A 21,459-nucleotide genomic window follows, 5' to 3' on the forward strand; every position below is an offset into this window, starting at 1 on the left:
TCGAGATGACGGCTTTCGCGTCGGCGACCCCAAAGTATCTCCCGCAGGATAGCAGGGCAAATACAGCCGCTCTCCAATTGAACTTCGCATCATAGAGAGGCGGGGTATATTCGCTAGAATCCGTTTGAGCCATTTTCGTCTAAACATCAGATAGTTAGATATTGGCAAAAGTCTCTTATAAAGAGAAATATACTTGCCTCGGAGGTCTTGCGATCTGCGCTGCCTTGAGTCGGTCAAGAAGTCGAGAAATAATATAAAGGGGGCGTGACGAATTTAGTTGGGGGATACTTAGGCGATGGATATTACCCTGGTTCGTATAACCAGTATATACAGGGATCGTTCTTAGCAATGTAACGACAAGTCAGGGACGCTAACCAGTTTCGGGACGCACTATATACGTCTCTATACACTATATTCGTGTCATTGGATCCTGAAGCGAGATTAATCTCAGTAACCTTTGAAGATCCTCGGAGGCGTTCGGGGTGGAACCGTGTGGATCGCCCGGTAAGTACTGTTGACCGAGACTCCGTGGCCCCGGAGAGGCCCAATTCACCATATCGACTTAGGAAAGTCAACGACCTTCCTCCCCCAATTTGCTTAAGCTTTAGAAACGAGGCGTTTATGGTCGTGCGAAGCTAGCCCCGCAGATGAACGTGAGGCCTTGAAGGCCCACAGAAATAAGATCTGAAAAAAGGCATGGAAAGGGCCGGAGGCGGTGAAGCAGGGATATTAATTCTTGGCCTTTTTGATCTAGTTAAGTTTTATCTGTGGCTCCACTCGCAAGGGTCTAGGGCCCTGGGGAAATTTGATGTCCGCGACCGTTAGCTAGTCTCTCCACTGGACTCCAAGGCATCTCGTGTTGTAAAGAAAACATTTTTACTCATTCATCATCTAGGCTCAAATGTTCGAGTCATCAATATTTCGAACAATTAATAAAATACATCCCTTCAGCATTGATAGATGGAAATCATTTGCGGAGTCTGCAGGTTGGGGGTACAAGAATTGAAAAAAGTTTATCATAGTGGGACGCATAAGACAAACATCAGCCCGCGTATCGTAGGTGGGTAATATGTGCAAATGCCATCTTGATGATGCTATCAGAATTAAATCAAAACGGCAGCAGAAATGAAGACGGCGAGAAGGGCGCCTGCGAAGTTGATCAGGCCCGACTGAGATCCAGATCCATTGAAAACGGGGGTAACTCCCTCTCCGCTACCGGCGCTAGTAGTAGGGGCAGTAGTCTCATGGGACACGGTCTTCGACGCGTGCAGGGTGAAACCCGGCGTCTGGCTGCTCGGGCGCACGGCTCCAGGTCCTGCACCGGCTCCCTTCGAGGTAGAGAAGACAGCAGCCGAAGACGTAGGGACGCCGCCGGTAGGGCCGGAAGCACCAGATGGGCTACCCGAGGCCCATACAAGAGTTGCTGTAGTAACAGGAGCAGAGGGGGTGTAAGGAATTGTGCGAGTGACAGTCGAACCAGTAGGACCACAGTGCTTGCAGAATGTGACAGTTGTGGTCCAGGTCTCCGTCCAGATCTCAGTCGTGGGCGCAGCAGAAGTTTCAACGGCCGTCGTCATCGCAGTGGTAGGAATAGGCTTTGTCAGAGTCACTGTCGTGGGAGTCGCGGCACAATGCGTGCAAACCGTCACAGTGGTGGTCCAGCCTTCCGGAATGGAAGCAGAGGTGGTTTGTGGACCAATAGCCGGCTTAGTCACACTGGCAGTAGCTTCAGGGCACCAGGTTGTCGTGATCGTAGTCGTGATTGTAGTGAAGCCGGTAGGGCAGATATCAGTGTATGATGTGACAATGACCGTGGTGGTGACATCCGCGGACGATGTAGGAGTGGGCGTCACCGACGGCTTGGCAGTGACCAGGGATGTAATCTTGCCAGACCCAGATCCATTGCCAGTTGTCTGAGATTGGCTAGTCGACTGGGAGCCAGGATGTTCCGAAGAGATGCTCGAGCTGGTGCGGGTGACTGTGGAAGAGGTACCAGACTGACTAGCGACGGAAGTGGGGGTAGCGAAGCTACTAGATGGCTTTCCAGAAGCGGAAGTCAGGCTGGAGACAACAGTGGTGCCACTAGGGATGCCTGAAGATAGCGCTGTTGAGACCGAAGTCTTCTTAGACGCACTCGATGAAGCCGTAGAGGAACAGTCGGAGGTCTCAGAAGCCGTTCCGCTAGGAATAATGGTCGATCCAGAAGTGACCGGCTTGCTGGACGAGACCGAGTGGCTGGAAGGAGTGACAGAGTGAGTTCCAGAGGAGGTCGCAGAGCTGCAGGGAGTCACAGAGCTCGAGGGAGTCACAGAGCTGGAGGGAGTCACAGAGCTGGAGGGAGTCATAGAGCTAGAGTAAACGGCAGAGCTTGACGGGGCCGCGGAGCTCGAGGGAGTCGCAGAGCTAGAGGGAGTCGCGGAGCTCGACGGGGTCATAGAGCTGGAGGGAGTCACAGAGCTAGAGTGAACGGTAGAGCTTGACGGGGCCGCGGAGCTCGAGGGAGTCGTAGAGCTAGAGGGAGTCGCGGAGCTCGACGGGGTCATAGAGCTGGAGGGAGTCACAGAGCTAGAGTGAACGGTAGAGCTTGACGGGGCCGCGGAGCTCGAGGGAGTCGCAGAGCTAGAGGGAGTCGCGGAGCTCGACGGGGTCATAGAGCTGGAGGGAGTCACAGAGCTAGAGTGAACGGTAGAGCTTGACGGGGCCGCGGAGCTCGAGGGAGTCGTAGAGCTCGAGGGAGTCGTAGAGCTAGAGGGAGTCGTGGAGCTCAACGGGGTCACAGAGCTCGAGGGAGTCACAGAGCTCGAGGGAGTCATAGAGCTCGACGGGGTCACAGAGCTGGAGGGAGTCACAGAGCTGGAGGGAGTCATAGAGCTAGAGTAAACGGCAGAGCTTGACGGGGCCGCGGAGCTCGAGGGAGTCGCAGAGCTAGAGGGAGTCGCGGAGCTCGACGGGGTCATAGAGCTGGAGGGAGTCACAGAGCTAGAGTGAACGGTAGAGCTTGACGGGGCCGCGGAGCTCGAGGGAGTCGTAGAGCTCGAGGGAGTCGTAGAGCTAGAGGGAGTCGTGGAGCTCAACGGGGTCACAGAGCTCGAGGGAGTCACAGAGCTAGAGTGAACGGTAGAGCTTGACGGGGCCGCGGAGCTCGAGGGAGTCGCAGAGCTAGAGGGAGTCGCGGAGCTCGACGGGGTCATAGAGCTAGAGGGAGTCACAGAGCTAGAGTGAACGGTAGAGCTTGACGGGGCCGCGGAGCTCGAGGGAGTCGTAGAGCTCGAGGGAGTCGTAGAGCTAGAGGGAGTCGTGGAGCTCAACGGGGTCACAGAGCTCGAGGGAGTCACAGAGCTAGAGGGAGTCACAGAGCTCGACGGGGTCACAGAGCTCGAGGGAGTCACAGAGCTCGACGGGGTCACAGAGCTCGAGTGAGTCACAGAGCTCGACGGGGTCACAGAGCTCGAGGGAGTCACAGAGCTCGAGGGAGTCATAGAGCTCGACGGGGTCACAGAGCTGGAGGGAGTCGCAGAGCTCGACGGGGTCACAGAGCTGGAGGGAGTCGCAGAGCTCGACGGGGTCACAGAGCTCGACGGGGTCACAGAGCTCGACGGGGTCACAGAGCTCGACGGGGTCACAGAGCTCGACGGGGTCACAGAGCTCGACGGGGTCACAGAGCTCGACGGGGTCACAGAGCTCGACGGGGTCACAGAGCTCGACGGGGTCACAGAGCTCGACGGGGTCACAGAGCTCGACGGGGTCACAGAGCTCGACGGGGTCACAGAGCTCGACGGGGTCACAGCGCTGGAGGGAGTCGTGGAGCTCGACGGGGTCACAGAGCTAGAGGGGGTCACAGAGCTGGAGGGAGTCGCAGAGCTGGATGGCGAGGGGGTAGGCGTCGGCGTGGGAGTCGGCGTGGGAGTCGGCGTGGGAGTCACGGTCATGGTGGTCGAGGTCACGACGGGAGGAGCAGGCCCACACTCGTTCAGAAGATGCTTCATCTGCTGAGTGTAGTCGTAACCATCAATCACATTGTTTTCGGCGGCGGTAGCCTCCCAAAGCATGATACCACCAAAGGTCTCGGGATAGAAGATCATGTACCACTGCAAAATAGGCTTCACCTCCGCGGGGGTGAGGTAGAAGCCGGCATTTGCTGCGGCTTCACTAGCTGGAAGGCCAACGAAAAGCTTCGCGGAAGGGTTGGCACTCTTCTTGATGACATCCACCCAATTTCCGTAGTTGAAACCACCGTTCACGAAGTCCGCTGCCGAGCAGCCCGCGGTGTTGTAGAATTGCACCCAGATGAAATCAAATGCGGCGTTGGCAATAGCATTTCCGAGCTGCTCATCCGGGATGGTGCACTGAGGCGCCCCCGAGATGTAGAAGGTCTCCTCGGGGTACTCGGCGTAATGGGAACGGAGTCGGTTGATCATCGTAGCATATCCTGACCATCGTCAGTGGCCATTCCTTATTGAACTGGGAGAGGAAAGAAGAAACTTACCGGCACCACCGTCGTGCTCAATGTCAAAGTCAAATCCATCGACCGAGTTCTGCTGGAATGGACGAGGGAACTCGGGCTTGTCAGGGTTGGAAGGACCAAACGAATACCACAGGAAGTCGGCGAACCAGTTGGCAACCGCGTCATCCTGAAGCTTTTGCCAGGCAGTTGCACCTCCAATAGAAAGCATGATAGTCTTGCCATACTCCTTGCAGACTGGAATGTCCTCCCAGATCTGGTGGCAGCCGCTGAGCAACTGAGTGCCGTTGTAGGTATTGCCATCACATTGATTGCCGAAGTTCGAGCCAGGCCAGTCACCCACAGCCTCGGGGAAGACATCGATAAAAGCAAGATTGATGATATCAATGTCGGTCTCCTGACAGAAATGGCTCAGACGTTGCTGGTTCGGACCTTGGCCCTAATCAGAAAGGTCAGCAGGTGATGACTGGCAAAAGTGGAGGGATAAGGAGGAAGAAATACCCAGTAAACAGCGACATTAGACGGCGAGTTGACGTTTAAAGCCAGGGAAGCAGGGAGCAAAGTTGAGAGCGCCATGGTCAGGCCGAGTACCTTGCCTGAAACCATTTTCAAAGAATGTAATGAACGGCAGCTAGAAATGAAAATCAATAGCTAAAGGGCAAATGAATGTTATGGCAATCTGCCAAAATCGATTGAACGAGAGGACGCAGACAATGGTCTGCAGAAGCTGTTTGTCTCTCAAGGATACAAAGTGAACGTCCCTGCAGCTATGTAGGCAAAAACAAGGGTCAGGGGGGCACAGGGAATGGCTGCATTAAAGAAGGACCACCGTAACTATGCAAGGCTGTAGCGGAGACACCGCTACCGGGACGTGTACGCCGGTGGAAACTGCACTAGCGTAGGAACCGTCCATCATGGCGCATGAGATGGATGGGGACTTCTCCAATAATATGTTCGGGTTGCCTATTCCTTCGAGCCTACCCTAGATTAGACCGGGAGCTCCGTCTTTGGGGTCACTCCACTTCGTTCATTCTAGCAAATACTGGTCTGAAGCGAGATTAACAGGGCGGGGCAAATGAATGACTACTATGAAGGCGCCCACTCTGACGGTGGCGTTAGTTAGGATGTGACGGTAAAATGCGACAGACCTAGTAGGGTACTAAAGGGGAAAAAGAGACCTAGTAGTGTACTAGGGCAAAAAAGAGACAGTCGGGAAGCGAGAACCGCGCTAAGTAACTAGGACTGGTGAAATGCCTCAATGATGGTGGGCGAAGGGTAGCCCAGGCACCCTTGGCATAATTTTAAGAGCCGCATGACCAAGGCTACAGGCCCTAGATGGGGTTTAGCCTGGGTCCGGGCACAGTGTAGATGGACGATCTGGGATAACCTCCGGTGGGCTCCGGTCGCCTGTGCTGTGCCAAGCAGCGCTAATGCAGATAGTTCCGTGGCAGAGGGTCCATGAACCAAACAAGATGCACACGCGGTTCCAACGGGGCATCCAGGAAACCGAAAAGGCCGAGAAGGTGGGAAAGTGAGATATCGATTCCAAAACCTGTGGCTTAGACGTGTTTCACGGTATCTCCAAGGGCCCTTTTGGGGTGAATCCATGGGAATTAGAAATCGCTGCCTAGTGTAGAACCCTGCACCGGTGGAAATGAAGCGATGCACGACTGCAACCGAGGCAGAAAAACATGGTTTTCCGGTCTAGCGCGCATCTTAGCGTGGCAGGCACACCAATCACCACTGGAGATCGGATGCCGACCGGATCAGCACACCATTTCGTCGGTGTTAAGACCTCTCGTGCTTTTGGCCCCCAGTAAACCACTCTTTACACTTCGCCCTGGGGCTTGGGTCCAACCTTTTGGATTGTACCGCGGGTCGGATTATACCCGTTCTAGCATTCTTATCCTGATTAGGCTACACTAAGGCAGATAAAATGCTCATTCACCATTAAGATAAATTAATACTATGATCTACCCCTGTTCGTGTTACCTCTTTATTTTTCGATTGATAAAGACCTTTACCCCTTTAAATTTTCCAGAAACTCTTCTACTTTCTCAGAACTAACCGGATAATTTAGCGCGACGAAACATTATCTGAAATCCACTCGATGATTCATCCCGATTTTTCATATACAGCCTGGGCGAGAATGCTTGGGAAACTACCTAATAACGGACACCCAACCCCATCAGGTCTGTGAATTGCATGTTCAAAAGTTCTCTCGCCGGAAGGCTGCAGAATGACGTGGATGCATGAGTGTTGAGGTCCGCTTTCGCTAAAAAGCCTACACGTGCAGGGAAGCGCATGGATCTTTCTTAGATATATCCATAGCCCTGGAAACCGACTTTAATTTACTCCCGTCAAAGGCTACACACGTAGGCTATATATTGATCCGATGGGATCTGCCTGATCCGATGCACAGATCCCATAGCCTCCGGCTCTTTCGTCTGCCATCGGCTTCCACTGAGCTTCACTTCGATTATATCTTCACCACCAAACGTCATCATGAATCAAATGCGACTCAAAGCCATCGTTCAACCTTTGGCACAGAGTCACCTGCGGCGATTCACAAGAACTTATTGGCGAGAAATCAAGTCACGCGGAAAACGCCGGCTGGAGTCGGGTATCTTGATATGGCGGGTATCTCACAAGGTTCAGATTGGCGATCCCGAAACAAGCCGCGGGTTTTATAAACCTCGGGGTTTCTGTTACATTCAAGCAAAGTCAAAAGATTACAGAGTTCTACACCCGGCAGCCATCATCACTTTGTTAAACTCTTCTTACCATGGGATCAATCTCCGAATCACCAGCCAAAGGGCAGCTGGGTTCAATCTTCTCGACACTTCCTGAAACACCACTCGACGAGCCATTCGCCGTGAATGGAGCATACAAGCAAGACTGCAATGCGCAAAAGGTCAATCTAGGAATCGGGGTGTACCGCACGTCCGAAGGGGCCGCGTGGCCGTTGCGAGTGGTCGAAGAGACGGAAAAGCAGATCTACGAAACAGGCGATGTAAATAGACACGAATATCTCGCCATACAGGGCGACCAAGAATTCCTCACTCTCGCCTCCGGTCTCGTGTTCGGATTTGGCGAAGACAAGGATAGTGAGCCATCGATGACCGAACAGCAACGCCAGCGGGTCGTCTCTATACAAACGGTGTCAGGAACCGGAGCGAACAGACTCGGTGCGGAGTTGTTGGCTCGAAACGTGCGACCGGGATGCGTTTGGATCCCAGATCCTACCTGGGCCAACCATTATACCATCTGGGACTTGGCGGGAGTGCCAAAGAAGGGTTATCCATACTACGATGCCACTTACAAGACTTTCGACTTCGAAGGGACATTTCGCACACTGTCGACGTCTGCAAAGGCAAATGACGTTGTGATTCTTCATGCTTGCGCCCACAACCCAACCGGAGCTGATCCTACACAAGAACAATGGAAAATGCTGGCTCAGTTGTGCAAAGAAAAGGGCATCATTCCCTTCTTCGACCTCGCCTACCAAGGATTTGCGTCTGGTGATGCGAAGAAAGATGCATGGGCCATCCGCTACTTCTTCCAGGAGCTTCACGAGGTTGAATTCTGCGTGGCGCAATCATTCTCGAAGAACTTTGGGCTGTATGGACAGCGAGTTGGTGCTCTACACGTTGCGTTGTCTTCCACCGCCACGAATGATACTGCTTCCAAACTGCACGCAAATCTGTGCCATCTTGTCCGTGGAGAGTACTCCATGGCCCCAAGGGGAGGCGCAGAGATAGTGAAAACTGTCTTGGGTAATGAGCATCTCCGGAATAAGTGGCAGGAAGATCTTACGACGATGAGCCAGAGGATTCAGCTCATGAGGAATGCTCTTTTCAACGAGTTGATAAAATTGGGCACACCCGGTGACTGGAAACATGTTATAAATCAGGCAAGTTGTTTCGTTTTTAAACTTTGATTCCAGAGGATCGCGACTAATATTATATACAGATCGGCATGTTCACCTACATCGGGTTGACGGAAAATCAAGTACATGCCATGACAGAGAGGCATCACATTTACTTGCTCAAGTCTGGCCGAATCTCCATCTCAGGCCGTAAGTCAATGGTAAATACCTTTTTACAGACATTTTGCTAATGATACTCCCCAGTAAACGAAAAGAATGTTCGGTATGTGGCGATGGCGATCGACGATGTCATTCGCACAGTGGATTGAATATTGGTTTTCAAGGCCTTGGCCAAGTAGCATTGTGGCTGCTTATTGCTACTACCATACGCTAGGTTCGCTATAATGAATGCAGCATGGGGTGGAAGGCAAAAAAAAAAATTGGATTTCAGATAGTAATCCCACCGGAGGCAACTTTGATCAAATGAACTGGAATTCAAGCACATCCAATTTCGTCCTAGGTTTAATCTCTTTTCGTCTATTCCAGCCAATTATATTCAAATGCAATGAAGCTCTCCCCCATCGTGAGTATGACAGTTCTGTATTGGTCAGCGTCCGGTAGTTGGGAGTTAGTGCGGAACGAGATCTAGAGAGACACTTACAGCAGGCACCTCAGACGTCGTGGAAGGCCCATTCGTCGCAGTCGCTGTGCTCATTATCTCACTCCCGCCGGTACCAGGACCGGCCGTATCGCTATCATGATGTTCATGCTGGGACCCCGGACAGCCAGTACCAGGCACAGCAATATCATAAGCATACGCTTCCAGTGCGAAGTGTTGAAGTGTGTCCGAGTCATGTGTTGATAAAGTCACATTCTCAGTTGCTAGGTCAATGACCTCCTCATATCCGTCGGCAAAATGTTCGATCCAGTTCTGTCCTATGGCAGGAACATGGTACAGTCGATGCAGCAGATCAGATGCCCAGAAAGTATTGGTCTCAGAGGCTGACACAGTATACCCAAGGGCGCACATCGTGGACAGAGATCGGCGAGTCTCGTAGCTCAGGTCACAGATGACCGTTTCACCTGTTGCGTTTTCACCTCGCCAGTGTCCGGCATAGCCTGTGGGGAAATGATTCAGTTGATGTACGCCTTACATTTGGAAAGTAAGTTTTCAAACCTTCTAGGTCGCAGTTCCCGTCAGGATTATCACAGCGAAATAGAATATCTTTCTTGTCGCCGTTGACCACGATGTCAAAAGCACCAATGGCATTCATGGAAGGGCTATTGCCAAAGTACTTTTGATAAATGTCGCTCTCATTGCCCCAGCGCAGGATATGGGATTTAGCATGCCTAGCGAGAGTAACGGCCTCGTTTAGACCCAGCTCTATCTGCCGGCGCTGGGTTGCATTGCAGCTCGAGTGGATGGGGAATTCGGTGACTGCGCCGGCATTCCAGGAAGTGAATCCCGTTTGACTTAAAGGCTGGGATAGATTTCCCTCGGTATACCCCGGGGCAGGCAGTGCAGCTGCAATGGCCGTTGAAAAGAGCAAGGCAATGAGCAAGAACATATTTGACTATAAACTTCTGTGTCTGTGATGCGATCGGGATAATTCCAAGCGTGGCATTGCAGCTGCATTTTATATTTCACCTCTCTGCCCATGGAATAGAGATGATACCAAGAGCCAAGGAAGGACCTTGTGTGCACAGGTCTAGGCGAGAACTGTCGCCAGGAAATTTCTGTTGAATATTAGAGGAATGACCTTGTAATGGAGCGGGAAGATTTCATCATGCTAAAATGGAAGCGCGGCGGAATCGTGCCAAGAGAGTAGAGGTCTTGGAAAAGAGTACCCTGGGAACAAATACCACACGGGCGATTTAGTGTCATGGAGAAGAGCCCCGTTAGGTATTCCGAGCCCATCTTGGCTGTGGAGAGGAAGGGGCCTCTCGTCTTGGCCGTGGGAACCCTGGGAGTGAATCCATTGTAGATACCACGTGTGTCGTAATTTCCATTAAGATTTAGGGTGTCCAAATGTTTTCATGTCGCAGAGGATCTGTTTTCGTAGTTACAGGGATACATTTTGGTGGTCGCAATTATGCTAACTATATCCACTATATATGTACATTCTGATCCTGGAGGCAGTTGAAAGGACGGGATTGGTGTTGTATACCAACCCAGGGTCTCTAATACGTATCAGAATAGCAGTGTTGACGGATAGAAAACTGACCGGATTCACTGTAGTAGGTAATACTCCAGACATTGCGTAGTTAGGATATAAGTTGATAGATCCCACAGGCTTGACACAAAACGGGTGGAAGAGCGGCCGTTTCTGGTGTCAACAGCGGTCACTTTCGGCGTCGATTTCATAGGTCCTCAGATTCTATATTTAAATTGAGATATGAGGCGTCTAAGGCCAGCCTTCCGAGTACTCAGTACAGTACAAGTCCAATGTTGGGGTGAGCACCAAGTACGTTTATGCCGAGTCCATTCTGAAATATACCCAGCAAGCCCAAGCCAAGCACCTCGTAAAAGCAGCACTAGCCAGACCCCTTTACATCTGTCTGCATATGCAATGGGTCATAATGCAGGGAGACGCACCGCAGATCAATCCGCAAAGCGAGATGACCAACGCACAGATCCATTGGGCAACGGTTGAGTCAAGCCGGGGCCCTGGGATGACCAGGCACTGGCTCCCTAGGAAACATACAGCATACCAAAATCGGAGAAAGGATGCATCCAAATAATTTTATATGGCAGGGCATACGCCCATGTTTTCATATAAATACAACTAGGTAAACAGGGAGACGCCATTCGCTGTACATTGAGAATCTTAGATGAAAAAAGAGAAAGAAAAGAAATAGCACAGATCAAAAATATCTCGTCAGTCGTGACGCGCTTAAATAACGTCCTCATTTGGAAATAAATAAAATTTGAAATCAGAAACGTAAACGCCCGGAGGTATGTAGATGGCAAATAGATGAAAAAAAATAATCACAGTCGAAATCGCGGATTAATAGTCGGAGTACATCTCGTAATGGGAGTAGCCATTTTGAGGCTGAGCCCAGGGGGTGTTGCGAAGACGGCGTTCTGAGGGGGATATTAGTAGGGTCGAGAGAGTACAGGAGGAGAAAGAAACTTACCTTTTTCGAAATCGCGCCACCGCTTCATGGTGATCTTTGAGCTGTCGAACTCGCCCTCGGTGTCGCCGTGGCCTTTGTCTTTTTCACCGGCTGTCTTGCGCGTATCGCCCCAGCTGAAGTCGTCGAATTTCCAGAATGCGTAGGTTGGGAGAACGAAATTCCAGATTGGCAGGGAGAGGATATAAATTAGCATCCAGAGGACGTAGACGAGGCGGTGGGCTGTTACGACGATCAAAACTCCGGGTAGACCGAGAATAAGGGCTAGGAGGACGAGAGGAATGATCTGCACTGGCTTGCGGATGATGGATTCAACCACAACGTAGACTGTGAAGGCAATGGCGGCGGGTAGGACGAGGGTACCAATAAGTTCGATGAAGATGACGAATTGCATGCTGAAGCAGAAAGTACCGCACAGATCACGCACCAGGACTAGTTCTAGCAGATTGTGCACAGTACTGTTGATCCAGCGACGTCGCTGGGACAGCAGGACCATGAATTTGTCGGGAACGACTGTCTTGCAGACGGCCTGGGGCACGAAGATCTGTTTGCGCTTGGGGAAGGTCTTGAGCATCAGGGTTGTCAGATACCGATCCTCGCCGAGAAGTAAGAGGTTCTTCTTGTGCAAGGTATCGACCACGTTTTCGGAGTAATGCTCGACGATGTCAGGGTTAGCCAAGATGGGCACCCAGTAGTTCTGGCCGCCCTTGGGAGCTTTGATGCGGTACATGGTGAAACAGCCTGGAAGACAAGTGACACCACCGAACACGGACTCAAAGGACTTGGCTTGGTGGTGGGAAATGAAATATCTTAAGAGGCAATTAGAGTTTGTGTCATGGTCAACGTTGGGAGGAAACGTACTCGAATACTTGGATCATTGTCACCCAACTGTCCGTCTTGTTGGCAATCTTCGTCTCTCCACACAGGCCCATAATCTCCGGGTCCTTGACCATAGCCGAAACCATGTGTGTCAAACTATCCGGGAATACCTTCGTATCGGCATCAACCATTAGAACTACCTCGTAGAAGTCCGGGGGGATGCCCGTGACATTCCAAAATCCGTTGAACATCTCGAACTCGAGCTCTGTCATGCGCTCATCGAACATAACCTTCTGCAAAAATGACATGAGGATGATCTGACTGTCCCGCTTGCCTCGGTTACCAGGCTTAGACAGAGTCGACTCGGCAGGAGTGCCGCATTTGACAATCACCATCATGGGGACACGCTGTTGCCTGTCCGGCGGGATGACCGAGGTCTCACCGTAGTCGTAGAATCCAGTGTACACCTTGGACATGTTGTGACGCTTCGAGCCACTAGCCACAGCGACATAGGAGAAAGGCTGGACATCCTCGGGAGGAATAACATGCTCTCTCATCATGCCAAGAACTATGTCAGGGGTTGAGAATTCTTCTCCTTTGCCCTTGATGATACCGTCGCAGATAACCAGAATGGTCTTGTGGCTGTTGGGGTAATCGGTCATGGCAATAGAGTCGAGAGTCGATCGAATGCCATCTTCACCTTCAGAGTAACATGTTACCAGACAGAGCGAATGTGCCAATGGGTAGCCGAAAGGTTGCCATTCGGGTGGAGGTTGCGGGACAACAGCTTCGTGGATGAATCCGGCAGGACCAGGTCCCTCCGACTCGGAAACAATCGTGGAGAAACCGGGATCGTGCTGTCCAGGGACCAAGCTCGTGCGACTTGCGGCAGGGTTACCACGAGGATCAGCACTGAGAGTACCGCCGCTGCCGTTATGGCTCATCTTGTACATAGTTCCAGTGGTGGTGGAGCTGGGCATGAGTCGAGAAGTCGAGTTTTGGCTAGCCATGGTGACAAATTGCGAGGTCTGTTTTCCGCTTGGGCTGTTTACGTTGTATGGGCTGGAGAAGCGAGAGGTCGTGGGTAGGAAACTGGCACGCTTGCTGACCGAAGGAACCGGAGGATCAGCGACACGAGGTCCAGGTCGGTAGATATCGTTGGACCAGTCTTCAATCTGCTGATGGCGGGTCCTGGCGTCAGAGCTCATGCTAGTCTTTTGAGCTGCGAATTTAGGCGCCAGGAACCACTGGAAGAGCAAGGCGAAACCAAATTTGAGGACAACAATGGACAGAATGAAGATCAGAGCGACATAAAGTACCACCCTGGACGCAATGCATCCCACAGTGTCAGTATCGATGCTGCCCACTTTGATGATCTGTTCCAAGCATTTGCCAATCTGCTTCTGATCGCCGCTTTGCAGATAATAGGTGAGATCAACACCTCGAACAGCAGGGTTCTCGCGCAGCTGATCGAATTGAGCAGGGTATGACACCTGGGACGTATTGAACCAGCGCAAGAGGTCGAGATCCAAGACGTTGCCCGAGTACACAGCCAGATTGCGGCTTTTGTTCCTGGTGTCTTCCCAGGTATAATAGACATCTCCAGAGCTATGCAGCGAATAGAAAGGGTTTCGTGCAGCTGCGCTGGTGTGACAGGCCCAACCCAGATAGTACGGGGTCGTTAAATTGGGTTCTGATGAGCCGTCTTGGTTGAAGGCATTGCAGGGGAAATACCATCCGAGATCTCCCTTGGAGTTAGTCGGAACACCACCGCCATCAACCGCAGTAATCAGGCCCTTGCATGCGCCGTTGACCTGCTGGAACATGAAGCTGCCATCTTGACCGCCGTACTTATGAGGCAGATCGTACAGCACGTTGGTACCGGCAGGAATACCCTCTGCTGCAGGGTGCTTAGTACCCATCAAGTCGTATGCCATTCCATGAAAAATCATATAGCCGGAGCTAACCTCGTTCACCTTCAAACGCACCGGGGGCGTACCGCATACCGTGGCCGTGAAACCGAAAGTTAGGAAACCGACAAATGCAGCGATCATCAAAATAATACTGATCAAGCCGATCTTCTCTCGCCAAGCAGTGCGCTGTTCCTTTTGTGGCATGCCGAAGCATTTGAGCACAAAGTCCGGCACCAGACAACTGACGAGTGCACAGTAAGTTGTCCAAAGATCTGGTGGCCGTGCCGCTTCCAAAGCCTTCTGCCGCTCTTTCTCTTGCGCTGATGCGCTCTTCGAGACTCGCCGAGAGGAGGATCTCTTCTTCTTTTTTGAGCGATGGCGACTGGGCGCCCGGTCCATCGGTTTGTTGATATTTCCATAAAGATCTTCTTTTGTCTTCATATCCATGCTACGCGAGCTATTAGTCTCCGCCTCACCGTCGCGATCGAGTAACGGGTCGTTTCCGGTTGCAGATGGATACGTAGGCATTTGTTGCGATCGTTGACGGTAGTGGTAATCGCGGTGTTCACGGTCCACATGGCGTCGTTCCGGCTTGACCAGATTCTTCTTGCGTTTCACGTCCCCTCCTCTCTCCATACGCTCCTCGTCTGTGTCGGCACCCCTCCTGTGGCTGTGCGAGTGTCGGCGGTGTCGGCGATGTGAAGAGGGGGATCTTTGTGGATCGTCGGTGTAGGCGCCGGCCTCGATGTCTCGGCGACGATGACGGCGCGAGCCCTCGCGGAAGGCACTGCGCTCATCGCGCCTCGGCGAGGCCTTGCCCGGCCTCTGCGGCAAAGACATTGGGCTTCGGTGGGTTTCGGGCCAGTTATGGTCCAACAATGGGGTGAGTCGGTGTCGCACTCACTCTTAGAGGTTCGCGGTCATGCGCAGTGCTTCGAAATCGTAGAAATGACGTGAAACGAGGTGTCGTTGTGTCTCTATTAGCACATGCCCTCGGCGATCAATAAGTCGTAACGACTCCGATCTCCCCACGCAATGCGACGGTCTTGAAGAAGGTCTTGAAAATTGAAGATCTTGTCCAAAGATGAAAGATGCGATCTCGATCGAGACAACGCAAAGTCTCGACTAGTCTGCGGGTTGCCAGTGCGGTCGGCCGGTGCAACGAGGGCCGGGGGTGGAGAATAAACAAAGTGCGGTCCACACCTGCGTCGGGCCCGAGAAACGGAAATGAGAAACAAGAAAATGAGAAACGAGTGAGAAAGAAGCCCACGAAACCAAAGGACTGCTATTCCCTCACGCCAGAACAGCGAAATACGATAGGTGCTCGAGGGAACGACCGCTATCACGGAAGAGAGTGAGACAACGGCGATGGTGTGGAGAGTCAGGGTCTCCAAGTCCGAGTCACGGTCACATTAGCACCTTGGGACCACCGATATTAACCTAGACCAAGTCCCAAAGACCTTGCGTTCGCCTCTGGACCCGTGGAAATGAGCTTCCCTTTCCTTTTCCCCTAATCAACCTGTCGCTAGGGGCAATGTGCCCGGGGTACACAGCAAGCCGCCCAATCAAGGGGAGTAAAAACTCGGCCCAGAAGCAGAGGCAAATCACCGCGTCTCAAGCTAAGCCTGAACTAAACCCAACGGGGTTAACGCCTGTCCTTTTCCTCTTATGTGAGGGGAATCAAGCCGAGGGCTTCATTTTCTAATTTAATTTTTCCTCTTATCACGGGGCCAGCTATTTTTGGTGAATTCGCTAGCATATGATTAGTCCTGGTTTAGTTTATGTTCCTACGGTATTCCCGTTATGCACATGCACATCTTGACTCTTTGCATGCGCATGATCTATCTTTTCGAAATGACCCACCACGAACAGGACCCTTCGGGAGAGCCACTCTGCCCGACACACCGTTTTGACCAACGATGATCATCAGATTGTTTTTTATTGTGGGGTTGCCAACAACGTGAGCTCATAGCCTAAGTCGGCATCGGCCTTGGTGGTAGGAAACATTTCCATGTCCTATTCATCTAGCAGGACCACGAATATATTTTGTGATGGCTTCCCGATCTCCCACAGCCTTACGGCACGGTGCGATATACATATCTAACACCCAAATGCGGATGTAAAATAGTAGTGCATAGCTCCAGTGTCGATTATTGCCCTTAGCACAGTGGAGCGTGGCCGTACCTTGCTGCGATTATGTCGTCAGACACATGCGGCTTCGCGATCGAGGACGAGAGCCGTCACATCCTCACTAGCTGGAGCCACACCGTTTCCGTTCTCGTAGATGAATAAGAAACTTCAAAGCCAAGCAAAAGAAACGTCATCCCGATGGCTCCCCTTAATGGCATCATGGTTCCATCGCCCCTGTGCTCGAGCACTGTGATGGATGCGATCGGCGGGAGATCACTGCAACACTCCGCCATCTCCAGGTTTTTCAGATCCTACAGCCATGTTATGCCTTCAGGCATTCCAACCACATGGTGAGCCATTCCTAGGTGTATTTGATCGAGCCGTATCCCAACAGACCCGACTGGAAGCACAGGGATCCCCAGACCAAGTAGTCCCCACCGGCTTTGTGCTGTCCTGTGCAGTGCATGGGAGTCAGGGGAAACCACGTTCTTATGATAACACTGGAATGTCACCGTTCCAATGTCCCCTCTCGAAGGAGCTCTGGAGGGAAATATTTCCGATAGGAATTAGGATCTGGTGCGGCGCCGGTATGCGCCACTTGGCCCGCGAGGGGGGATTTCCCGCGACTTTGCTGCCTGGTATCGCCATTTCACGTCATCCACCGTGAGACTCAAAGATACTTGGCACTCTTTTCAAAATGTGACCACTTGGCTACTTTGCAATGCCAAGCCTATCGCCCAGCAAGGAGATCTAGTGAAGGCCCGTTCACTCGGGCCGTGCGAGTCCCAAAGCCTCAGCACCACAGGAACGAAAAACTCAATTTGACCCTTTGCCATGGGAAGGGTTATCTATAGATGTGATGCCAGGTGGTTAACCGCCGAAACTTGCCACCTTTTATCGCCAGGTATTCCCTACCGAAGTGAGAATGGCGCCTGCGGTGTCAGTGAGCCGGGCACGGCGGGCTATTAATACACCCCGCAAATAAAAGGCCCCGCTAAAAGAACGGTGAGAATAACCAGTGATTCAGTTCAGCGCGATAGACCGGAAATACCGGGGAGCGCGATTCCTCTAGTGAGATGCACTCAATTCCCCGTTGCGACTAGCACAATGCGCGATGGAAATACAGTAGAGTTGTGCCCAAGCGTCGTTTCCACTGTGAGAGATCGACTTCCGAGCTCCACCACTGGAAGCATGGCTATAGGTGTAGCTCGGTTCGGAGGCTGAGGGGTAACGAAAAGTCGTGGAACCGAATGGAATCATCCCCGTGTCTCGGTGGATGCCGACGTCTCGATTGATCGCTAGATTTCTCTCCAGACGGTAGATCGTAGGGCTATATAGGTGGAATGCCTCCGGTGTTGGTACTGGCACGATGTCTCCGCATGTTTGCATCTGCAATGGAGATGTAGATCACGTCGTACAGGGAGTAGCGATCAGGTTCGGGCTCCCGTGTTATACGAGGGTCAAAGTCACTTGGGAGAGCGCCCAACCCAAAATAGCAGGCGTGTGGAGCTCCACTCTGCGTCGCCTGACTTTAGTCTCTCCTTCTGCGTGGAAACATTTACTATGCCGAGGTTTTGTTAAAGGCTCGAGGTAGAATCGTGAATACCTCTAGGGCTAGGCACCGAGGTATATCCCCAAAAACCCCTTGGGTAAAAACCAGTTTGGCAAACGATAGTAAATAGTTCAATCTTTCCAGGTTTATCAATCACTAGGAGCAAACTAGGGACTGCCACTCGAAGTGGGGAGTGGAGGCGTGTCTGATCTTTGTCGCCGTTGGCTGAAACACTGCAGTTGCTGCTAAACTCCGCGATCGCCCCCCTTCCCCTCGCTTCATCCAAAAAAAAGTCCTTCGCTCAGCAGGTTTTCACCCTCGCCCTTGGGTTTTACTGTAAGTAGTGAAGGGCAACGGCCATCCCATCTATGAAGAAATCCTAACTAGCGTCAGTCCTCGGTCCACAGCAACTGGAGCTACCCGACCCTTTCGTCTCCTCGGCTCATTTGAGCTCTCATTGGAACGTCTTGACATCTCATTCTCCATAGTGAGATAAAGGAGAGAGCTGCTGTCGTTACCTTCTCTCTATGTCTGCGCAATAACACCTCCCGGTTTCTCCGTTCTGCGGTCGCTGACTCCGCATTCCACTCGCTATTTTTGGATATTTCCCCTCAAGAGCCCCAACTGTTGCGACTCGCCTCTGCATAGCACGAAATGGCTGCTCACGTCGGAATCGGGCAGTCCATCCCATCTCCCCCTCCAGCTTACCTCCCATCTTCTCCTCCGTTATCCTCGGACCAGTCTACTCCTCGGACAACACCCCACAGGCCTCATAGTCTGCAAATCACCCGCAAACCTATCTCGGGGGAGTCACCAGATTCGCCCGTGATCCATCATTCGCCTCTATCGCCGGTCAAGATAGCCCACGGGGTAGAGCTGCCCCAGGCGTCCAGTGCTCGGATCGAGAATCCGCACAATGGGCGCCCATCACCCCAACTAGAGCTCCCCGAGTTTGCGGTCATGACCCTCGATGATCCTGCAGAGCCACAGCAGGCTTGGAACCCTTCATACCCACTACGACGGGACTCAAATCAAACACCGTATTATATCCCACAGCATTCGTTCGGCCATACTCCTGCCAGTAGCGGCTCGTGGTCAGTGGTGGACAACCAGCTCAAAGACGAGGCCAATGCCAATCCCAAGAAGAGCGCCTCGTCGCCTGAACGAGAGGGGCGAAGCCACAATAGTTCTTCTCGCGGCAGCTTAGAAAGTGTTGCTCAAACTTCCGACAGCTATGAGCCTCTTCAGTACCATCACCAGCAGCTTGAAAACACACAGGCCACTCGGCCATCGACATTGAGAGTGAGCTCGGCGGACAATCCGTCTGCTTCAACCGGGAACTTGGCTGTTAGGAAATCACGCCTTTCACGGCCATTGTCACAGAACTCCTCCGGTTCTGATGCGGGTGCTGGAAATCACCGACGCAATCTATCGGCATCTCCGTATCTTTACGGTCAATCACCTTCACGACACTCCACTGTTTCTCCAGACACTCGCTCTGTCTCTGTCCTCGATCTTTTAAATACATCTTACCCCCAACCAGGCCCGACCGTGACCTCATTCGACAATTCGCGCCTCCGCTCATCTGTAGGAAACAATGCGTCGTTGCTTAGCCACAAGCAGACATTTGAGATGTACCTTGCGAACGTGAAGAAAACAGACGAACCAGCCGTGCAATACGAGTTCGCAGTGTTCATGATCAATTCAATGCGAGAGATGCCCAACGTCGACCTCGAAGACTCGAGCTCAATCACTCGCCAAAGGCTTTCTCGCGAATCCAAGTCCATTCTCCAACGCCTCTCTGATCGCAGCTACCCCTTCGCACAGTACTATCTCGCCGACGGCTACGCTTCTGGTTTGTTCAGCAAAGACAAAGAAGACTACGAACGAGCTTTCCCCTTATTCCTGGCCGCCAGCAAACACGGTCACATCGAAGCCTGTTACCGCACAGCACTATGCTACGAGTTCGGCTGGGGCTGTCGAGCAGAGGGCGGACGCGCAGTCCAATTCTACCGCCAAGCCGCATCCAAAAACCACCCCGGCGCAATGCTCCGTATGGCCAAGGCATGTCTGGCAGGCGACATGGGACTGGGAAAGCGGTACCGTGAAGGCATCAAGTGGATGAAGCGGGCGACCGAGTCTTCCGACGCGCAGTACAACTCCGCACCTTATGAACTCGGCGTGATGCACGAGACCGGCTTTGGTGACGACGTGTTTCCGGATGAATCGTATGCAGCGCAGCTTTTAACCAAGTCAGCTGAGCTGGGTCATGCCGAGGCGAACTATCGAATGGGCGATGCCTATGAGCATGGAAAGCTGAATTGTCCGCGTGATCCTGCTTTGAGTATTCACTTTTACACGACTGCGGCGCAGAGCGGTCATCCTTTGGCTATGATGGCTCTTTGTGCTTGGTACCTTGTAGGAGCCGAGCCTGTGCTTGAGAAAGACGAGAATGAGGCATATGAATGGGCTGCACGGGCTGCTGCGACTGGTCTTGCGAAAGCCCAATACGCCGTCGGCTACTTCACCGAAATGGGCATCGGCTGCCGCCGCGACGTACTCGAAGCAAACGTGTTTTACGTTAAAGCGGCCGACCAAGGCGACGAGCGAGCGAAACACCGCATTGCAGCCATCAGAGCTGCAGCAGATGGAGCCAACCCGGCCATGACAGGCCGGCATGGCGGAAGATTCCGAAAATCTGGTCCAAAGAGCCAAGGTACGTACAATGTACGTCTGATTTCTTCCAAACAACGCTGACAGTCTTTGATAGAAGGCGATAAAACCAAACAAAAACGCTTCGTCATATTCTGATCCCTCACTCGACTCATCAATTCTCGCATTTACATCTCCCATCTTTTGGGAAACACCATCTTGTCCCTACCTGCAATGATATCCCCACCACGTCAGTATCATCCATCTTGATTCAAGGTTCATGTCTCATCTCCTTGCTGTTTTCTGCATAATTCATATTCATAATCACGTTTGCATGTCTCGCTCGGCCTTATTCGTGGTTCACCACGCCGAGCGGTCGATGTTTGTGTATAGCTCATTTACACATGCATTGTTTTCTGTGGACCCCAACCACGCTGCGTGAAGTTTCCGTGGTCGGGTTTCGAAATCTAGCGGCGCTTTAATGATGTTAATGAAGATTTCGTATCTCTGTGCTTGTTTTATTGTGCGCCACAGTTGCAAGGTTCTCGTGTGTTAATGCAGTCTTCGGGCATATGTAGATATGTTACCCTAGGACAGCAAACGGATAAATCCTTGGAATTACTTCTGTTTAGACTACGCGTTTCCAACAGTTCCGAATTACAGGGTGGGATTTGTTGGTTTACTTCCGCAGGCTGAAAATTAATTGATCATTCACCACATGGGAGACAGCCAACTCATCGGTCTCAGCTTTCATAATCTGTCCTATACCCAAGCGGGCTTTAGCGCATGTTGGTAGGCGGAAACAGCGAAGGGTGAAAGCTTGTCAAGCCCCACGAACGTTCGATTCTGAAAGTTTCCTATGTGGGGCATGTGTCCTATACAAGACGCATTCCCTGAACCATATAACGACCGCTCATCGTGGGGAATT

The 21,459-nt window shown here is 52.1% G+C and overlaps 5 protein-coding genes across 5 annotated transcripts; 2 read left to right on the plus strand and 3 right to left on the minus strand.

The window, feature by feature from the left end:
* Window positions 1-1,103: 1,103 nt before the first annotated feature.
* chiA1 (class III chitinase ChiA1) lies at window positions 1,104-5,068 on the minus strand (the record flags this gene model as incomplete). Its single annotated transcript, XM_058447249.1, has 3 exons — window positions 1,104-4,429; window positions 4,487-4,901; window positions 4,964-5,068. 3 exons carry the CDS (start codon window positions 5,066-5,068, stop codon window positions 1,104-1,106), a joined length of 3,846 nt encoding a protein of 1,281 aa, XP_058312660.1.
* Window positions 5,069-7,247: 2,179 nt separating this feature from the next.
* On the plus strand, window positions 7,248-8,659 carry N7498_000187 (pyridoxal phosphate-dependent transferase; the record flags this gene model as incomplete). Its single annotated transcript, XM_058447250.1, has 3 exons — window positions 7,248-8,387; window positions 8,435-8,540; window positions 8,595-8,659. 3 exons carry the CDS (start codon window positions 7,248-7,250, stop codon window positions 8,657-8,659), a joined length of 1,311 nt encoding a protein of 436 aa, XP_058312661.1.
* Window positions 8,660-8,886: 227 nt separating this feature from the next.
* On the minus strand, window positions 8,887-9,898 carry aspf2 (major allergen Asp F2; the record flags this gene model as incomplete). Its single annotated transcript, XM_058447251.1, has 3 exons — window positions 8,887-8,928; window positions 8,992-9,449; window positions 9,508-9,898. The coding sequence occupies 3 exons, from the start codon at window positions 9,896-9,898 to the stop codon at window positions 8,887-8,889; spliced, it is 891 nt and encodes a 296-aa protein (XP_058312662.1).
* A 1,440-nt stretch (window positions 9,899-11,338) lies between these two features.
* Window positions 11,339-15,037, minus strand: chsF (chitin synthase CHS3; the record flags this gene model as incomplete). The annotated part of the gene is made up of 3 exons (XM_058447252.1): window positions 11,339-11,415; window positions 11,469-12,274; window positions 12,327-15,037. 3 exons carry the CDS (start codon window positions 15,035-15,037, stop codon window positions 11,339-11,341), a joined length of 3,594 nt encoding a protein of 1,197 aa, XP_058312663.1.
* A 3,496-nt stretch (window positions 15,038-18,533) lies between these two features.
* On the plus strand, window positions 18,534-20,690 carry chs3 (putative chitin synthase activator (Chs3); the record flags this gene model as incomplete). Its single annotated transcript, XM_058447253.1, has 2 exons — window positions 18,534-20,595; window positions 20,650-20,690. 2 exons carry the CDS (start codon window positions 18,534-18,536, stop codon window positions 20,688-20,690), a joined length of 2,103 nt encoding a protein of 700 aa, XP_058312664.1.
* Window positions 20,691-21,459: the final 769 nt, after the last annotated feature.

This window comes from Penicillium cinerascens (genome assembly GCF_028974065.1).
Source record: "Penicillium cinerascens strain IBT 15544 chromosome Unknown contig_16_segment0_segment0, whole genome shotgun sequence".
NCBI lineage: Eukaryota > Fungi > Ascomycota > Eurotiomycetes > Eurotiales > Aspergillaceae > Penicillium > Penicillium cinerascens.